This window comes from Punica granatum, chromosome 4 (assembly GCF_007655135.1).
Source record: "Punica granatum isolate Tunisia-2019 chromosome 4, ASM765513v2, whole genome shotgun sequence".
Lineage (NCBI taxonomy): Eukaryota > Viridiplantae > Streptophyta > Magnoliopsida > Myrtales > Lythraceae > Punica > Punica granatum.
The window spans coordinates 36311064-36327563 of record NC_045130.1 but is presented as its reverse complement, the minus strand read 5'-3'; the positions used below and the strand labels follow the sequence as shown (position 1 = coordinate 36327563).

At 38.4% G+C, this 16500-nt stretch overlaps 3 protein-coding genes across 4 annotated transcripts; 1 reads left to right on the top strand and 2 right to left on the bottom strand.

Annotated features, from left to right (window-relative positions):
- Positions 1-375: 375 nt before the first annotated feature.
- LOC116203051 (putative cyclin-D6-1) lies at positions 376-2866 on the bottom strand. Its single transcript, XM_031534716.1, has 6 exons — positions 2532-2866; positions 2359-2439; positions 2168-2263; positions 1867-2068; positions 1658-1788; positions 376-1185 (listed from the first exon to the last, which is right to left on the bottom strand). The coding sequence occupies exons 1-6, from the start codon at positions 2700-2702 to the stop codon at positions 976-978; spliced, it is 891 nt and encodes a 296-aa protein (XP_031390576.1). The 5' UTR covers positions 2703-2866; the 3' UTR covers positions 376-975.
- Positions 2867-12001: 9135 nt separating this feature from the next.
- LOC116202557 (cytochrome b6-f complex iron-sulfur subunit, chloroplastic-like) lies at positions 12002-14054 on the top strand. 2 transcript variants are annotated; one of them, XM_031534146.1, is made up of 5 exons: positions 12002-12160; positions 12263-12522; positions 12816-12933; positions 13045-13233; positions 13564-14054. In XM_031534146.1, the coding sequence occupies exons 1-5, from the start codon at positions 12128-12130 to the stop codon at positions 13663-13665; spliced, it is 702 nt and encodes a 233-aa protein (XP_031390006.1). In that variant the 5' UTR covers positions 12002-12127; the 3' UTR covers positions 13666-14054. The 2 variants fall into 2 exon arrangements, with proteins under 2 accessions (XP_031390006.1, XP_031390007.1); XM_031534147.1 differs by having other exon boundaries at positions 12003-12160; positions 13051-13233.
- Positions 14055-14272: 218 nt separating this feature from the next.
- On the bottom strand, positions 14273-16221 carry LOC116202556 (tryptophan decarboxylase TDC2-like). Its single transcript, XM_031534144.1, has one exon. The coding sequence runs from the start codon at positions 16077-16079 to the stop codon at positions 14391-14393; it is 1689 nt and encodes a 562-aa protein (XP_031390004.1). The 5' UTR covers positions 16080-16221; the 3' UTR covers positions 14273-14390.
- Positions 16222-16500: the final 279 nt, after the last annotated feature.

Here is a 16500-nt window from a genome sequence, read left to right as displayed (position 1 = left end):
GACAAAGATACAAGCTCCTTTATAGCAAAAGTGCCCACAAACAACTTCCACATAGTTATATTATTTATTTTATTTCGGTGAGACCATGGAATATCAACATCATATTAGTAATTGAGATTAGTACCTACTCATACTTTGACTTTATCTTAATTATGAAGTGCTTTTGATATGTCACTGTATTCAAGAATTTTATATATAAAGTTAAAATTCAACTTAATAATACAATTTATCAATCGGATCGCATATAAATTTTTAATAATTTTACTTCTTCTCCTTTCCTTTCTTTTCCTCATCTAGTCAATGGAAAACCCTAGAAATATGCTCTAAATAAACCCCTTGAACGGAGAATAAGCAATTCAATTCCATCCATCAAACGAGCATAATCGAGAAATAAGTATCTCTCATAGATAGACATATCATTCAAGATTCCTTCATGAGGTATAATGACATTCGGGCTACATTTCTTCTTCTCATTCAACAAATCTTGACCATATATGAGGTTATCTCTCGGTCGACAAAGACCGAAAAGACGATGATCAATCAACAACCTCCACCTGCACAAACCCTAAAAGACTTTTTTTTTTTTTTTTTACTTCTGTTATTCTTTTTGGTCCCATTGCAAGAAAAGCACCAAAAGGGCAATGCAATGCAGCCAATAAGACGAAGTCTTATTTCCCCCTTCTTATCTCCTTCTTCCTCTCTTGTCTCTGCCATGGAAAAGCGACCATATTTAACGCTGAGACGACCCTCCCTCAATGAGCAATCACACACACCTCTCACTCACTCACTCACTCAGTTCCACACACTAATTGCCTTAACTTTTCCTTTCCCTCCCTTTCCCTCTTCGTTCTTTGAACCCATCTCTTGTCACTCTCAACAACAACGACCCCTTCAAAAAAATTTCAATCTTTTTCTAGAAAGTTCATACATCATAGGATTTTGGTCCAAAAGTCGGGTCAGGTCAACACAGATGAATTAAGACAACCCCGACCCCGACCCGGAAGTCCTCAGTCTCTTACAAGCCCTCCCGGATGTGTTGCCCGTCCTCTCGCTGTCGGATGTGGATCCAAAGTGCTGGTCTAGCACGTTGTTTGGGGTGTCTGATCTCAAGGCCGATTCGTCTACTGATTCATATCCCTCGACCGCTGCTTGTTGCATTTTATCATAGCATTGCTCCAAGTGGTCCTGCGACAAATTTTCCACCATGACTATAAATCCACTAGCTTCTCATCAATTTTCCTTATAGTAATTTCTGATGATGTTTAACAATTTGGAATTGATATAAATAATATCTTATTTTACTCCTTATACAAAAGAAATATTGCAAGCAAGTTCAGTGATGACATGGCATGTTGATATTACCATCAGATTTCATCTGAATTTATCAATACAAAATCATATGGAAGACCAAATAAGAGAAAAGAGACATTCATTAAGAAATATTTTCTAATTTTGGAACTATAAATTTTCCTTGATCACAATGACTAGCCGAGCTGTACTTTCCCTTTTGTTAATTGAGCAAAAATAATTGTTAACCGAGCTAATCGATGAGTGACTAGACCGAACATCGGTGAGGATCCAAGCTGTTAATGCAACAGTACCAATGTTGACGATGTTGTTTCGGACAAAAGCCATGGGATGATTAGCGTGCTCTCACCTTATGTACATACGAGCATTCCAAGATCGCATCCCGAAAACAAGAAAACTGTAAGGGGAACAGCTCGTTCGATGCGCAGAGAAGAGACGACGCCGCGATAACGGACGGCTTGAAGCCCAAAAGACTGATATCTGTAGTGTAAACATGTGACCTTTAGAAATTAAGGTAGACGAGAAAAGCAGATGCAAGAGAGCAATTAATTAATTTACCAGTTTGAGCTCTGAAGATGATCTCAGTGGCTCTGGCTTTGAGGGCCTGCGTCTCTGGAGGATCTTTGAGTTGGAATATAGAGATGAATGCCGGGACGAAGGAGAACGGTGTGATCGACCGCATTCGCCATTTGAGAGCTCCCAAGATTACAACTTCCATCCTCCGTACCGTCTCGGAGTCAAATATCAGACCGCCATTGCCCTGTCCGATACAAAGACAGTTAACGTAAATTTGTTTCGCATGATGCTTCACTTGCAATCTCCACGAAAAGCCGATTCTTGGCTTTCTTCGGTTTTTTACCTGAAGATCCGAGAGGGATACGTTAAAGCCCTGCATCTTCGCGGCTAGGGAGACGCACGACATTGCGATGAGCCATAGGGCCCAAGGCCTAGTTTGCTGCGCATACAAACATTGACAGAATTGGACTTTCAGACCCATCGAACATGCAGAGAAAAAAAAGTAAGAAGAAGCTGCGCGAGAAGGTCGAGTACCGGCAACTCCTGGCTCGATAAGAACCGATCGAGATAATTTACAGAGAGATACAACACGAGCCGATCGAGCCCGGAACATAGCTGCACGCGGTACATAAACAGATGAGATTCAGAATGCCACACAAAAGTTGCATATAATTAAGAAACATGGATTTCTTGTATTATATACTGACCTGAGAGATTGAGGAGATGATGTCTCGTCGGACGGCGAAGTCGAAGTCCCCGAACCTGAGGTTCTCGGTGTACTTCTCCGAGGGCATGTGGTCTGGTTCAATGAGGAAGAGGGGATGGGAAGGGGCAGTGGTAGAGTCCGCCAGCAATGGGTTTTCAAGCTGGAACTCCATTACAAGATGAGACTGCAGATGGGTCCTTGATCAGGTCAATGGCATTGGGGGAAGAAGAAGATGGAGGAGGAAGGAGAAGGAATTCATCAAGTTAACTACTTTTGTGTAGGCAGCTTCTTCCATTGGGAAGGAGAATGGTTTAGTTTAGTGGATTGACAGGGACGTTGCAGAGCAAACACACAATCCCATTGTTTGGTTATTAATTAATGTTTTTTTTTCCCAATTTCAATTAGTAAGGCAAGTCTGGCAAAAAAAAAAAAGTACGGCAAGAAAAACAAATATTGTAAACATTCGACGTTTCCTAGGGTATGGCCGACTTTAGAGCGGGAATCGGTCTCAGCTAATAGTCTGAAGATACATTGCGGCTTTTGCTCTGACAGTATGGCATAAGATTTTTACGATATTGGTACTTTGGAGTTCATAGAAAAGCATTTGATTAGTTGAAGTGTATAACTACATATATTTTGTGAATCGCATTACGTGTAGATAATGTATCTTTACATATTTCAGTTTGAGGTTCATTATATGGTTGCATCATATCTGTAATCTGATCTCGGAGCTGATCAGCATTGTTTTGTAGATCCCACGGATATGAAGAGATTTTTGATATCTTACTAGCTGATTTCAGGGAGATAAAATGATAGACGGGGCCAAATTCAATTTTTCCAAGAGAGAAAAATGTCACACTTTCTCAATTTATATTATTTTTCGAAATTCAGATTATTGTATGAAAAATAAACCATCCAATTAAGAAGATATAGTGTAATGACGCACACTCGTCCAAGAACCAAAAGGTTTTAAGTTTGATACTTGGTTGAATTACCCATGCCCCTTATTAGTTATTTATAATTTTTATTTCATTGTATTATGCCCATCGACATCCCTTTGTAACTGAAAAACAAAACCATTCAATTTTTTCGGGCGTAAAATAATAAGGCAGCACTAATTCCCAAGACAAGGGAAGACATGGGACATAGGATCCCTTGCAAATTGAGTACCATAAATACAAGTGCATCTCTAGTCCTCTTCTCACTCAACAAACCCAAATTTGACAATTAAAATGTCGTTGTGAGTTTCACACTAAATCATGTAACTACTCCATGAAAAATTGATAAGTCCAGACAAAAGGAAATAGGAAAAACAAAAGCACAACTATAAAAAAAAATCCCATCAACTATATAATTATGGCCAATGTTTGTCCAGAGTGACTCGCTGGCTGGAAGAGGAAACATATATCTTATTAGATAGGTTGGATTTACTTGTGGACATAAAATAAAACAAACAACCTTAATTTACATTATCAACTTCACACATATAGATTCATTCCATTTCATCAATTTATGCATATGAATTCATCTATGGAATCTCGTACTGGTGATGAATATTTAGAATCGTACACGATATGTTGAAAGGTCTTCCCATAGGATTCTACTTTGTAAGGTGGGTCAATCTTGAGAAGACAGGAAGGATAAATAAATAATAATAAAAAAGAAGAAGAAGCAAACAGAGGAATTAAATAACAAAATTGGGGAAGATATGGTCATGAGGTGGTGATGCATGGTGTGAGACAAAAGCTACGGATGCCACAAGAAGCCAAAGAGTGTTGATGTTGTTTTTTTTTTTTTTAATTAAACTATTATTGTCGTTTCTTTTATCAAGTAATATATCTTTTAACAACGTTCCTTATTTGTTATTCTTTTCCTCGAGGGGGTTAACGTTGCTTCAATCTTGCTCCACCTCGATCGTTTCCCTCCCAATATATATTCCTATTCAATTTCGCGGGCAACTGACACGGTCAAGAAAGTCGAGCAACCAAAATAGGGTTAATTCACCAAGTGGTATAAGTGAACATATACATTGGTTAATTTGAATGATAGACCTAGCCAACATCGCTTGTTGCCCTCCTGATTCTGCACCATTTTCCCTTTCATCATGCCCGGGATGTCAAATTGAAATGGAAGAATTACTCTAACAACATATAACCATTATCGCATAATCCATAATATCGTTCCATTTCGAGTCAATCTCAATAAGATCAAAATTTATAGTTTAGATTTGCTTGCTAGCTAGGGTTCGCCGTTCATATATGGTTTCATAATTCCTTGAGTATATTGCTTAAAAGGGGCAAAAAAAAAAAAAGTTGGGGGAGAAGGCATCGGTGCAAGAGAAAGCTTAAAAAGAAGACAGTTGTTTTTGCTCACTGCATTGGGAAGACTGATCGCAAACCCCACACTCCTTTCCTTCTCCATTCTCCAATCTCCAATCTCTTTCGTTTCTTTGTTTTTAACTTTTCACCTCCCAGAAAAAAAGAAAAGAAAAAAGGAATTGTGTCTTTGCGTATCTCTTCGTGGAAGTGTCTGTCACTCGTACACACATACATATATGACATACATGCATATATATATATATATATATATATAATATTATAACATATCTAAGTCAAATTAAATATAATATACAAGTTAGAGAGGTAGAATGAATTCGCACGCCTTGGAATTGGATTCTATAATGCACGAGAGAGAGAGAGAGAGAGAGATTTTAGGTTCACGCCGCTGCCCCATGCAGATAGGACACCATCATTGAAGATTTTAGATGATAATAAGAGTAGTACTTGGCCTGTGGCTGTGGTCTCTCCCCCTCTCTCTAGCCAACAAAAGAACAAAACACAAAAGGATAAGAGTAACAATAATCATATAGTAATAATATATATCCAACAGGAATGTACTTGGTAAAAATGCCCAAGTTCGAGCAGTTGTGAAGTTATGCCTGATAATATATGCTTTCTACTGTTGAATCACCTGCATGACTTAAATAAGTGACTAAGTTAATTATATGTTTGATGGACTTCCAGCGCATTCACGTTATTGAGAGGCAGAATGGGACCTGTTGGATCTATGTCGAGCGAATCAAGAAAAATTCATGGATGTCATCACCTGATAAGCTAAGCTTTTATGTGAATATAGGTCAACCTGCATATAATTAAGTTCAATGGAACTTTGACGCAGTATTGGTTCGATATGCTGCTGCTTTTGTCCTCCATTTAATTAATCCTATGCAATGGACACATGAAGGGAGTAATATATAACAAAATCACATCGTATCTATTCTAACAAGATTAACCTTTTAATTGTATAAAATAATTGTGACATCTCAAAATATTAAATTACGTATACTAAACCGTGGGACTTACCGTAACAAAACCTGAATACTCCTTGCTATAAAAGTAAAAAAGATTAATATAGTAATAATAGCGTGAGTGAGACAAAGGAAGGGCAGTGGACCTCCCTCGTCCTCACACATTATTCACAATTTGATGATTCGAGACAAGATCTCAACAGCCCCAACATAAACGTGTCGTACCCTTCCCGCTCTTCCCCACTATTTATGTTCTTTTGGACGGCTTTTGCAGAGTCTCCTCCCCCCCTCCCCCTCCCCCTCCCACTCAGCACACACCCCAACACACTCTACTCTATTATAAACAAATAATCTATGTTGGATGTAAGGGCAATCTTCCGAGATTATGAAAATTAAGAAGGATAGAGACTATCGTGTACGTGTGCGCATGGTAACATACATATCGTTTTGAATTTACCTATGGTTTACAATTATATATAAATTCAACAAGATACGATGAGGGAAAGCTTTATAGGGTTGGTTCACTTTGAGTTACGGTAACACAATTTGTACTTTTAATTCAAATATTTTGGCTTGCTTAGTTTCCCAATATGATTTTAAAATATAATTTTAACTTAATTCTACCCACAACAAAATAAAATAACTTATACAAAGTCAAAAGGTGGACCCCATTTATACCACTTTTTTCCACAACAAAATAAAATAACTCATACAAAATCAAAGGGTGGACCCCATATATAACCATTTATACCACTCTTTTTCAAAATCAAAATCTGATTTTAAAATATTATTTTGAATCCAAACGCAGTATTATGCTCCGTTTGAATTCAAAGTGAATTTTTAAAATTTTACTTTAATTTAATTCTACTCACAACAAAATAAAATAACTCATACAAAGTCAAAATGTGGGCCTCATACATAACCATTTATACCACTCTTTTTCAAAATCAAAATCTAATTTTAAAATCTCACTTTGAATCCAAATACAGCTTAGTATTTCAATGTAAGTGTTTAATATTTTATGTTCTTCATCATCCCGAGTTGTACATAGATGACAAATATTTGAAATGAAGTATTAAACTCTTGAACTGCAAGTACCAAATATATTCCCAACAATGTCATGCTAGAATTTTCGAAATTTTTATACGATGATCAAGCATTATCTGTCCCGATCTATCTATATACACACACACAATAACATATTATTTGTCATTCTTTAGAGTAGGGACCTCCCAAAGATGAAATCTCATGAAGCCATGTCATCTCTTGCATGCCCTATTGTGTAGCCATATCATCATTTTCATCATGTAAATATTTTGTAGTGGAATTACAATGAAATATTTGGTGAAATTTCGTTTGATACAATGAATATACCGCAAAATCCATGTATTAGCCTTACATTATCGGAAATTTTCATGGTACTCTATATATATATATATATATATATTATATCGGGGAATAAAGAAACGGATTTACGTCATTTCTTGCAAGCTCTCTCATGTAATCATATTTTCATTTTAATTATGTAAATATTATGTAGTGAAATTATAATGAAGTAATTAATGAAATTTCATTTGATACAATGAATATACCGTGGAATATATATATATATATATATATATATATATATACGTACATGATATATAATATACGCTCGGCGTGCTCTTAAAATTGCAAAGAAATTATAAAATCCTAAAGTTATGAGTCCCATTGGTTCCCGAGTTGATGTATACATCTGACATGCTCTTCGGCCACGACATCGTCATGTGGGTCACCTTCCATGAAGCATACAACTTCTCCTACCTAATCAAGGTCCTCTTGCATGGGATTCGCTCTCAGCTCGACTGGAGGACTTCCTCCACCTGATGCCGGTCTTCTTCGGTGACCGTGTGTAAGACACGAAACACATGATGCGCTTCTACAACAGCCTAGCAGTCTCGAGCGCATGACAAAGACTCTCTAGGTAGATTGGGCGGTCGGGAAGTGCCATCAGGCCTGTTCGGATAGCCTACTAATGTGGCAAGCCTGGTCGGAGAGGCTTGCCAGAGTACTACGGGCTTGAGGAACTAACCGAGGGTGCGGATACAAATTTAAGTTGGTCAAGCTCGACTCTCAGGGCAGAGGGATTGGATCCAAGAGTGTGGATTCTAGATTTAAGCTAGATTGTGATGATCGAGGAATCGTTCGTCTTCTCAGCGCATGAATCCACACCCTCAACTAGCTCCTCCATGGATCTAGACGAACGCACTCAAGCTACGCACAAATGACAAAGAAAAAAAAAAGACAATTAGAAAATTCAAAAATACCAATAATGTAGATTTTATTATTCTCACGTCATGTACTTTAGAGCATGTGAAGACATAATAGAATAGTGAAATCCTAAAATTTTAAAACTCGAAATTATTAGTAAAAGGAATTTTTAAAACTACCTGTGAAGTGGTTTTCTTTTTAATTTTTTTTCATGATAATGCAAATGCAAAATGAGATAAGGGTTAGTTTTGGTAAAGGGAAACCTTTACCTACTTTTACGTTTACGTCCTAAACCTATTTCTTCGTTTAATTCTATCCTAAATGTTACATAATTTGTTCGTTTTAGTCGTACCGTTTATTTTTCTGTCAAAAAATTATTTTTCCTTTCAAAATATTCTAAAATATATTATTTAATAAAAAAGAAATTTCGAGACAACAAAAAATGGAAAAAGGATGGGATCTCTGCACTCCAGGATAAGGCGGCAACCCCCCCCCCCCCCCCCCCCCGACCGACTGAGGTCTTCGAAGGCAACAAGCCACCTTGGAGGTAAAGGAGTCATCGCCGGCAGGAGCCCTACTCCCGAATTCGAGAGATTCCATCCAAATTGGGATCTCTTGATTTCGAGGTAAGGAGCCTCACTTGTTGCCACCCCTCCCCCTCTGAGGTTGACAACTGCCACAGAAGCCATGGGCGACCTTGAAGGGGAGAGGTCGCGGCCGGTGGGATCCCCTACCCCCGAAATTGAGATATCCCAACTAGACGGAGATTACCCAATCCTTTTTTATTTATTTTTTTGTATTTTCAAAGTTAAGTTGTAATTGAATAATATTTTATAATATTTTTGGACGAAAAGTAGTTTCTTGATGAAAAATAATGGTAGGTCTAAAACGGAACAAATTATGCAACATTTAGCATAGAATTGAAGGATGAAATAGGTTTAGAAAGAAAACGAAAATAAAGATAAAGATTGAAGACCAAAAATGACTTTTTCTCCATTAAATGCAATGCAACTTCTCACAGGACACATTGTGCACGAATTGCGGACGGTTTGTCAATGACAATGTGGGTTGGACGGTTATCTAGCCCTCGGTACATTTTCTATTTATTAAACTTTTGATTTATTTTTGAGACAATTGACTTATTGAAAATATTTGGAGGGTTAATTTGTAAATTAATCCATAGACAGCCTCTTGCTTTGTTATAGTAATTGATAATAAATGTTTAGGAATATACATACACACACATATATATAAATATAAACAGATTTCCAATATATATTATAAATGTTATGAAAATTGATTTTTTTATACATATTAAAATATTTCCTTTATATACGCTAATAAAATCACGTAAAAGAAGTTAAAGTTTCCCTTGCTAAATAATTGCCTAATTTTCTTTCTCTAATACAATATTTGAGTCAATCTATATATTATGCTTAAATGTCCCCAGGCAAGAGATTTTTTCATTAAGTTATCCAACTGTAAATAATTTCTCTATATTCTCTCTTTGTTATTTCTATATTTTGCATGAGAATTCGCTTTATTTATTTATTTTCTAATTCGTAGCATAGCAAATTTTTAAGTGTTATTTTTCACTTGATCATTTATAGCCGTAAGTACATTCTCTGTTTTCTCATTTTGTCATTTTTCAATTTTGAATGAAAATTTTACTTTTATTCATTTATTTATTTAAAGTTATAACATAGTAGATTTCGAGGTGTTACAAAATTGTTTACCACATGTGAAAAGAATTAAGATCTAAAAATAATATATAAAAATTTAGAATTAGATTACAAGATCGTGGGATGCTGTAAAAGAAAAAGTAACAAAATCATCGATATGATGATGACAAGAGTATGTAGGATTCTTTACTAGTTTTTTACTTTTCATGATAAGGTTCACAATATAGAATGAAACTTATCAATTTTTTTCTCCATAGGTGATAATTCATATAATCTTCAGGGTTTACAAAATTTTATTTAAAAATTGATATTAATAATGTTACCGAAAAAATCAATATGAATTATTTATATATTTTTGGAGAACAATTTTACCTTTTATATTAGCTAGTGTCACTAGCAGATGAATGCATCCATGCTATGCACAAATTAAAAAAAAAAAGTTGAAAATATCTTTATTTTGAAAGGATAATTAACCTATATGAAATAACTTAAAACAAATCACGACATAGTTTATTAACAAAAAATTGCATCATATAGGTAATAGTTGGTATTTAGATAAAATTTTCGTTGAAGGAATTACCATTTTATAAATTTTTTATTCAGTTCTTTTTGTAAACTATTTTATTGCTCTCTTTTTTATTAAATTTTTTTTTTGTAGTACGTCATGAGAAGTTGAGAGGAGGAGTTATTCCACCTATGAGAAGGCCACGTCCAAAGAAATAAACTGTTCAATTTTTAAAATTTATATATTGATACGTTCAATAATATAAACGGTATTCTTATAAATTAAAGTTAAGGGAGTCTATCCCTTTATTATATATAGATACATATTATATAATATATATTTACTTCAATATGTTAATGCAAAAAATATTTTAAGACTTTTTCTACTAAGATTTCTTTCACATAATATATATTATAAATTTGACTCTATTAATTTGTAATTATAATATAGTATTTTATGGATATTATATCTTATTAAAATAAAGTAGGGATATGTTCATAATTTAAATATCGATATATTTATATGTACGCAAATTTTCAATAGACATTATCCGATAAATATTTCAATAGAAGTTATTCGTTTACCTTGATTTTTATATCTTGTAATTTACGTCTAAGATATCACTGAATTGATATTAATAATTTTCTAAGCATGACAAAAATTATCTTAGATAATTATTTTTCTCATTACTTGGATTTCCTAAATATATTTTTCTCGTGTGAACAAAATTATTATTTTAGAATACTTATTGTATTGCTACTGCAACATTGAATCAAATTGCGATTTCATTAATAAGTTGATAATTACAGTGAAGGAAATAAATAATTTTCCTTGATTATGTAATACAAATAATTATCTTATCCAGTTATTTGCTTTCCTAAAATAATTATGTAAGATCGCGCATCTTCCCATGTTTTAAAACCGACTTGTCGCTTTTTTTGGTTTAAAAATTATTATCCATTTTAAATGGTATAATCTCGATTGTATTACATTTATAAGATATTAATCTTTTTTTCGATGGGTGGATTGTGTGATTTTGGTTTATGACACGAAATTCCTACTTTGGATATCAAAACCCTGATTTTTTATATGAGTTAGTCATCATCTAATAAATTCATTAATTTTCGAGTGAAATAATTTGTTAATCCATATTTTTTTGGAAAAACTCTTAATACATTTAATTTTAAATATCATTTTCTATCAAAAAATCAATACTCATTCTTGTGCACCGCATGGGTTCTCACCTAGTTTTTTTTCTTAATAAACTTGACTATATTTTTCCTTTTTTCCTTTTTTTTTGAAAAAAGAAAATATTGTGACGATTTCGTCTATTATTATAAATAATTAGTGGGATGGGCCTGAGAGGAACCATGTCTGCCGCTTCATCATAGGTTGCTTACACCACTGGCCCAAAGAGTATGCCCCAATATATTAGTGGGCCCCCGGGCCCATATTGACACGGAGCCCAGAAGTCAGTACGAACCCCAATTCTTCGCCGCTGGGCCTGTCGTCTCTCTCAACAGGAAATCTGCATCTCCCCTGACATCGATCATCCCATGTCGGTTCCTGTCTGTGTAGTTTGTTTGAGACCAGAATATTTTTTTTTATTTTTTAGTATCTCGGAAATTCCCACGAGCACAATTTTTATTTTTTTGAAATGAAATTATTTAATATAGGTGATTCTGGTCAAAGGGTAGATGGGGACTCGTGGCGACATCGTGCTGGGCTGTGTACAGCGCCTTATCCATTTTGCTGAAGTGGTCCCTTCTTGCTTAGTCCATTGTCACTGACTGCTCTCAAATGTGTGGATTTTTCAGAAACTCTGCTCTCCGTTCGTCGCTCCAACTCCGACGATGGCTACTCTCTCCCCAACAGCCCCTTCTCAGGTAACATTTAACCGGCAGAGCTCTGCTCTTGAATTCAATTTCTCACCGGGGAATAACAGTTTCGAGTTTCTTCCTTTATACATTTTTCGTGTGATTTTGCAGCTATGCTGGTGCAAGAGCTCGACGTTCTTGGCTTCTCCGTTGCTCGCGCCGATGACCCAGAAGTTGGCGGCGCCCCCGGCAGCTAAGGGGAGGTCGGCGGCGGATGCGAGGGGAGTGAGGTGCCAGGCGACGTCTGTGCCGGCGGACAGAGTGCCCGACATGGGGAAGAGGCAGCTCATGAACCTGCTCCTGCTCGGCACCATCTCCCTCCCCACTGCTGCCATGCTGATTCCTTACGGAGCGTTCTTCGTCCCGCCGGGGTTAGTGATCTTCTGTTTCCTCATCGGTTCTTTTCCCATATGAAAATATTATGCTCTTTGCTTCATTAAATTCAACTTGCGATGGATTCTGCTTTCTAGTCTCATAAGTTTTCTGCTCTCCTATTGCCATGTCAATGTAAGAGGAATACTTCCGATCATAGGATGACCCAAGAATCAATATCGACTATAAAAGTTCAAGCTTGTAGACAATGCTTGAAAAGATCGACTTAAATGTGGAAGCTTCGATTGTGAAATGGATTTCTTTGATTGACTTACTCGGGGAACTTGCGCAGCAAACGAGGTGCTAATGACGGGACCATTGCGAAGGATGCAATCGGGAATGATGTCATCGCTGCTGAATGGCTGAAGACTCATGGCCCTGGAGACAGAACCCTAACCCAAGGATTGAAGGTCATGATAAAAGCCTCTTTCCACACTGTTGTGCATCAAACTAAATGATTTACACAGCAGCAGAGAAGTAAGATTTTGTGAGAAATGATCATGTGTGATCTTGTCTGTCGGTTTCAGGGAGATCCTACATACCTTGTGGTGGAGAAAGACAGAACTCTGGCGACATATGCAATCAACGGGGTGTGCACGCATTTGGGCTGTGTTGTCCCATGGAATGCGGCCGAGAATAAGTTCATCTGCCCTTGCCACGGTTCCCAGTACAATGACCAAGGCCGAGTTGTTCGGGGCCCCGCACCTCTGGTCAGTAGTTAGCACCCTCATTCTTTCACCTGCATGCATATATTCATTCTGGATCAAGAACCTAATGCTGCTGTTATCGATCAGTTAAATACGTTACATACACTAGCCAAATGAATCTCGTTGTCTTCTTCACAAAACTGCAAAATGGAGTGATAAGTTGAACTGTACATGTACATTAGTACCTGTTTCTGTGACTTATCCTGTGTATGTGAGCACTTGTAAGCTATTGCTTTTATCCTACTCTCAATTTGCATGTCCATTAGAGATGCTTCGGTTTTCTTGTCCATGCAACTTCTGAGTACTGACAATTGCTCTTATGACATGCAATAGTCCCTGGCATTGGCTCATTGTGACATAGACGACGGGAAGGTGGTGTTCGTTCCATGGACCGAGACGGACTTCAGAACTGGGGATGCTCCATGGTGGGCCTGATCGAAGTCGAACATTGTCTCATCAGTTTCCTCCATAAGAAGATACACGCCTGAGAGGCTATACAATGGATGTTCATAGACCTGTCATAGATTATACCTAGATCATGCTCATATAGACCAAATAAGAGAGGCACTGCTGAGAAATGGGTTACTGACAATCGAAAAACTGTTTAGGATGTACATATTCACTCCGGCTTTGCCCCGTTGTTCGATAGATACATATGCATAGTGTTCACTACTGGATGTCCAAAATCCTCTACCGTAGTTTCTGGCTGTGCTTCTAGTTACTCTGTCATTTTATTCGGGAAGGAGAGGGATTCATCGTCATTCCTAGAGGTTCTTACCTCATTTTATTCTCGAATCAAGGATATGGCGCATAGTTACAATGAACTTAGTAAAATGTATGCTCGAAAAAATTGTTATCAGTTACATGCACCTGCTGTCAATCGTCACGTGCCGATATTTGAAGCCGACTTTGTCAGCAAGGTCCTTAAGCTAGCATAGAATTTTCCATTGCAAACTTCTTGTATTGAATTGATCATCTCATGAGTCTAATACAATAAAATATAAATATTAATGATTAATAGAGGGACATGAATAGTCTCGTAAAGTATTAAACTTACAATCTCTTTATTGTCAGACGAAGACGTATCTCACTGCAATATATCCTCTTTAATTGAATATATATTTTAAGATTAAAAGATATTCTCGGTTTATTAACCGAAATTAATCTATTTTTTTCCCGGTGACCTCTAATAGCGCATCAGCCCCTTGCCTAATCAAGTCCCATGCCGCCACCACGTGGCACTCCTGCGTGAGAGTGGCCCCCACTGCGAAACGAAGCACGTAGACGCCACCCACCACCGTGTTCGACATATAGGCCCGGCCAGTGGAGTTAACCCATTCCAGCAGCTTCTGGTTCAGTGTGTTTGCATGGACTGAGCCTGTCGGTCTCAACCTGAAGCATACCAAGGCAAAGTTCCTAGGTACAACCACCTCGAACCGTGGGTCCGACATCACAAGAACCTCAAACATCCTCGCCATTCTCATGTCGGACCGGATGTGTTCCTGGAGGTTGGCAACACCATAGCTCCTGAGGACGAGCCAAAGCCGGAGCGACTTGAACCGGCGTCCGGTTCCCACTTGCCAATCCTTGTAGTGCACGACAACTTCCGACTCAGCCGGGCTATTACTTAGGTATTCCGTGTTAGTGCTCAGGGCCTTGACCAGCAAGCCCGATTGTCGGACCCACAGACAGCAGCAGTCCAAGTAAGTGAGCAGCCACTTGTGCGGACTGAGGCTGAGGGAGTCTGCCCGTTCGACGCCGTTCAGGTAGTGCCGGAACTCGGGGCAGATGCAGGCGCTCCCTCCATAGGCCGCGTCTACATGGAGCCACATCCCGAACTCTCCCGCCACATCAGCAGTAGGCTCAACTGGGTCCACTGCCGTCGTCGAGGCAGTCCCCATGGTGGCACATACATAAAGTGGGACCAGCCCGGCTGCCACGTCTGCCGCCACTGCCTCCCGCAAAAGGGCCGGGGACAGGGCAAATCCCGTCTCCATCGACGTAGGGATTGATCGGATGTTACCCGGGTGGATTCCCACAATCTTGCATGCCTTAGCGAATGTGGGGTGGGTTTGATCGGATCCATAAGCTACGAGCTTATGCATGTAGTCTGCTCCAATGGAGTCGATGGCCCGATCACGGGCAGCCACGAGGGTGACGAGGATGGACTCGCTGGTGGTGTTCTGAATCACTCCGCCACCGCCGGTGCCGTTGGAGAACATGAACGACTTAGGAAGCTGGAGCATGTGGGCCAGCCAATCCACGACCACCATCTCCAGCTCTGTACCAGCAGGGGAGGCGAACCATGAGAACCCGACCGTATTGAAGCACGTGCACAGCATCTCGCCGATGAAGGCAGCATTGCTCGCCGTTGCTGGGAAGTATGCGAAGAAGTTGGGGCTGAGCCAGTGGGTGATCCCGGGAATAATTTCAGCCTCTAGGTCTCGGAGAATAGACTCTAAGGGCTCCGGGTTGTGGGGTGGGGCCTCAGGTAGGCGGGCCCGGAGGTACCCAGGCGAGGCCTGGCTCTGGACTGAGTAGGTCTCGATCCGTTTGTAGTAGTCGGCAATGAAGTCGACCATCTGGTGGGCCTGGCGGCGGAAGTGCTCAGGGTCCAAGGGCTCGAATCCAGTAGAGAGCTCGGCAGTTGGGGCGTCGAGGCTGCCCATCGAATGTTCCGATCTCTGCCCTTGAGATGATGAGAATAATGAGGAAATGGAGCACTGATGTATACTGTAGTTTGGGGCTGATTCAGATATGAGAAGGATAGTATGGCATGAAAAATAGGTAGTTGGGGATGGTTTATATAGGGAAGAGGAGACGAAATGTATTAGGGAGCAGAGAGACATCAGATAATGCAATACTATGTATAAAGAAGGTAATTGCTGTGAGTATTGGCTTGAGAGTAGAGTTCTCTCTTTTCCGCTAAATTTTTCATTCGGTTTCTAACGATTGATGTATTTTTTGTTAGAAGATATTATTGAGGTATACATATTCCCTTCGGTGTTCCACCCCCCAAAAAAAAAAAGAAAAAAAAAATGGAAGTCTTCAATCGTTAATTATTCTTGGCTATTGGCAGGTAGATCTCTATTTTCATTATAAAGAGAGAGAGTGATACCTCGCAGAGTCAAGTCGATATTCGAATATAATTAATTTATATATATAAATTGAGAAAATTCAAGATTTCATTGAGAAAAAAAGAGAGCTGTTAATTTTGGAGGAGGGATAGAGTTAGACATCTCATCACTTCGATAAAGAAGAAGCAATTAT

Excerpts from the sequence above, each read along its gene's own strand:
- LOC116202557 (XM_031534146.1), top strand. The coding sequence starts at position 12,128 with ATGGCTACTCTCTCCCCAACAGCCCCTTCTCAG. Across the intron at positions 12,161-12,262 it reads CCCCAACAGCCCCTTCTCAG|CTATGCTGGTGCAAGAGCTC; the intron begins GTAACATTTAAC and ends GTGATTTTGCAG. Across the intron at positions 12,934-13,044 it reads CCCTAACCCAAGGATTGAAG|TTTCAGGGAGATCCTACATA; the intron begins GTCATGATAAAA and ends CTTGTCTGTCGG.
- LOC116203051 (XM_031534716.1), bottom strand. The coding sequence starts at position 2,702 with ATGGAGTTCCAGCTTGAAAACCCATTGCTGGCGGACTCTACCACTGCC. Across the intron at positions 2,069-2,167 it reads TATCCCTCTCGGATCTTCAG|GGCAATGGCGGTCTGATATT; the intron begins GTAAAAAACCGA and ends TGTATCGGACAG. Across the intron at positions 1,186-1,657 it reads AATGCTCGTATGTACATAAG|GACCACTTGGAGCAATGCTA; the intron begins GTGAGAGCACGC and ends AATTTGTCGCAG.
- LOC116202556 (XM_031534144.1), bottom strand. The coding sequence starts at position 16,079 with ATGTCTCTCTGCTCCCTAATACATTTCGTCTCCTCTTCCCTATATAAA.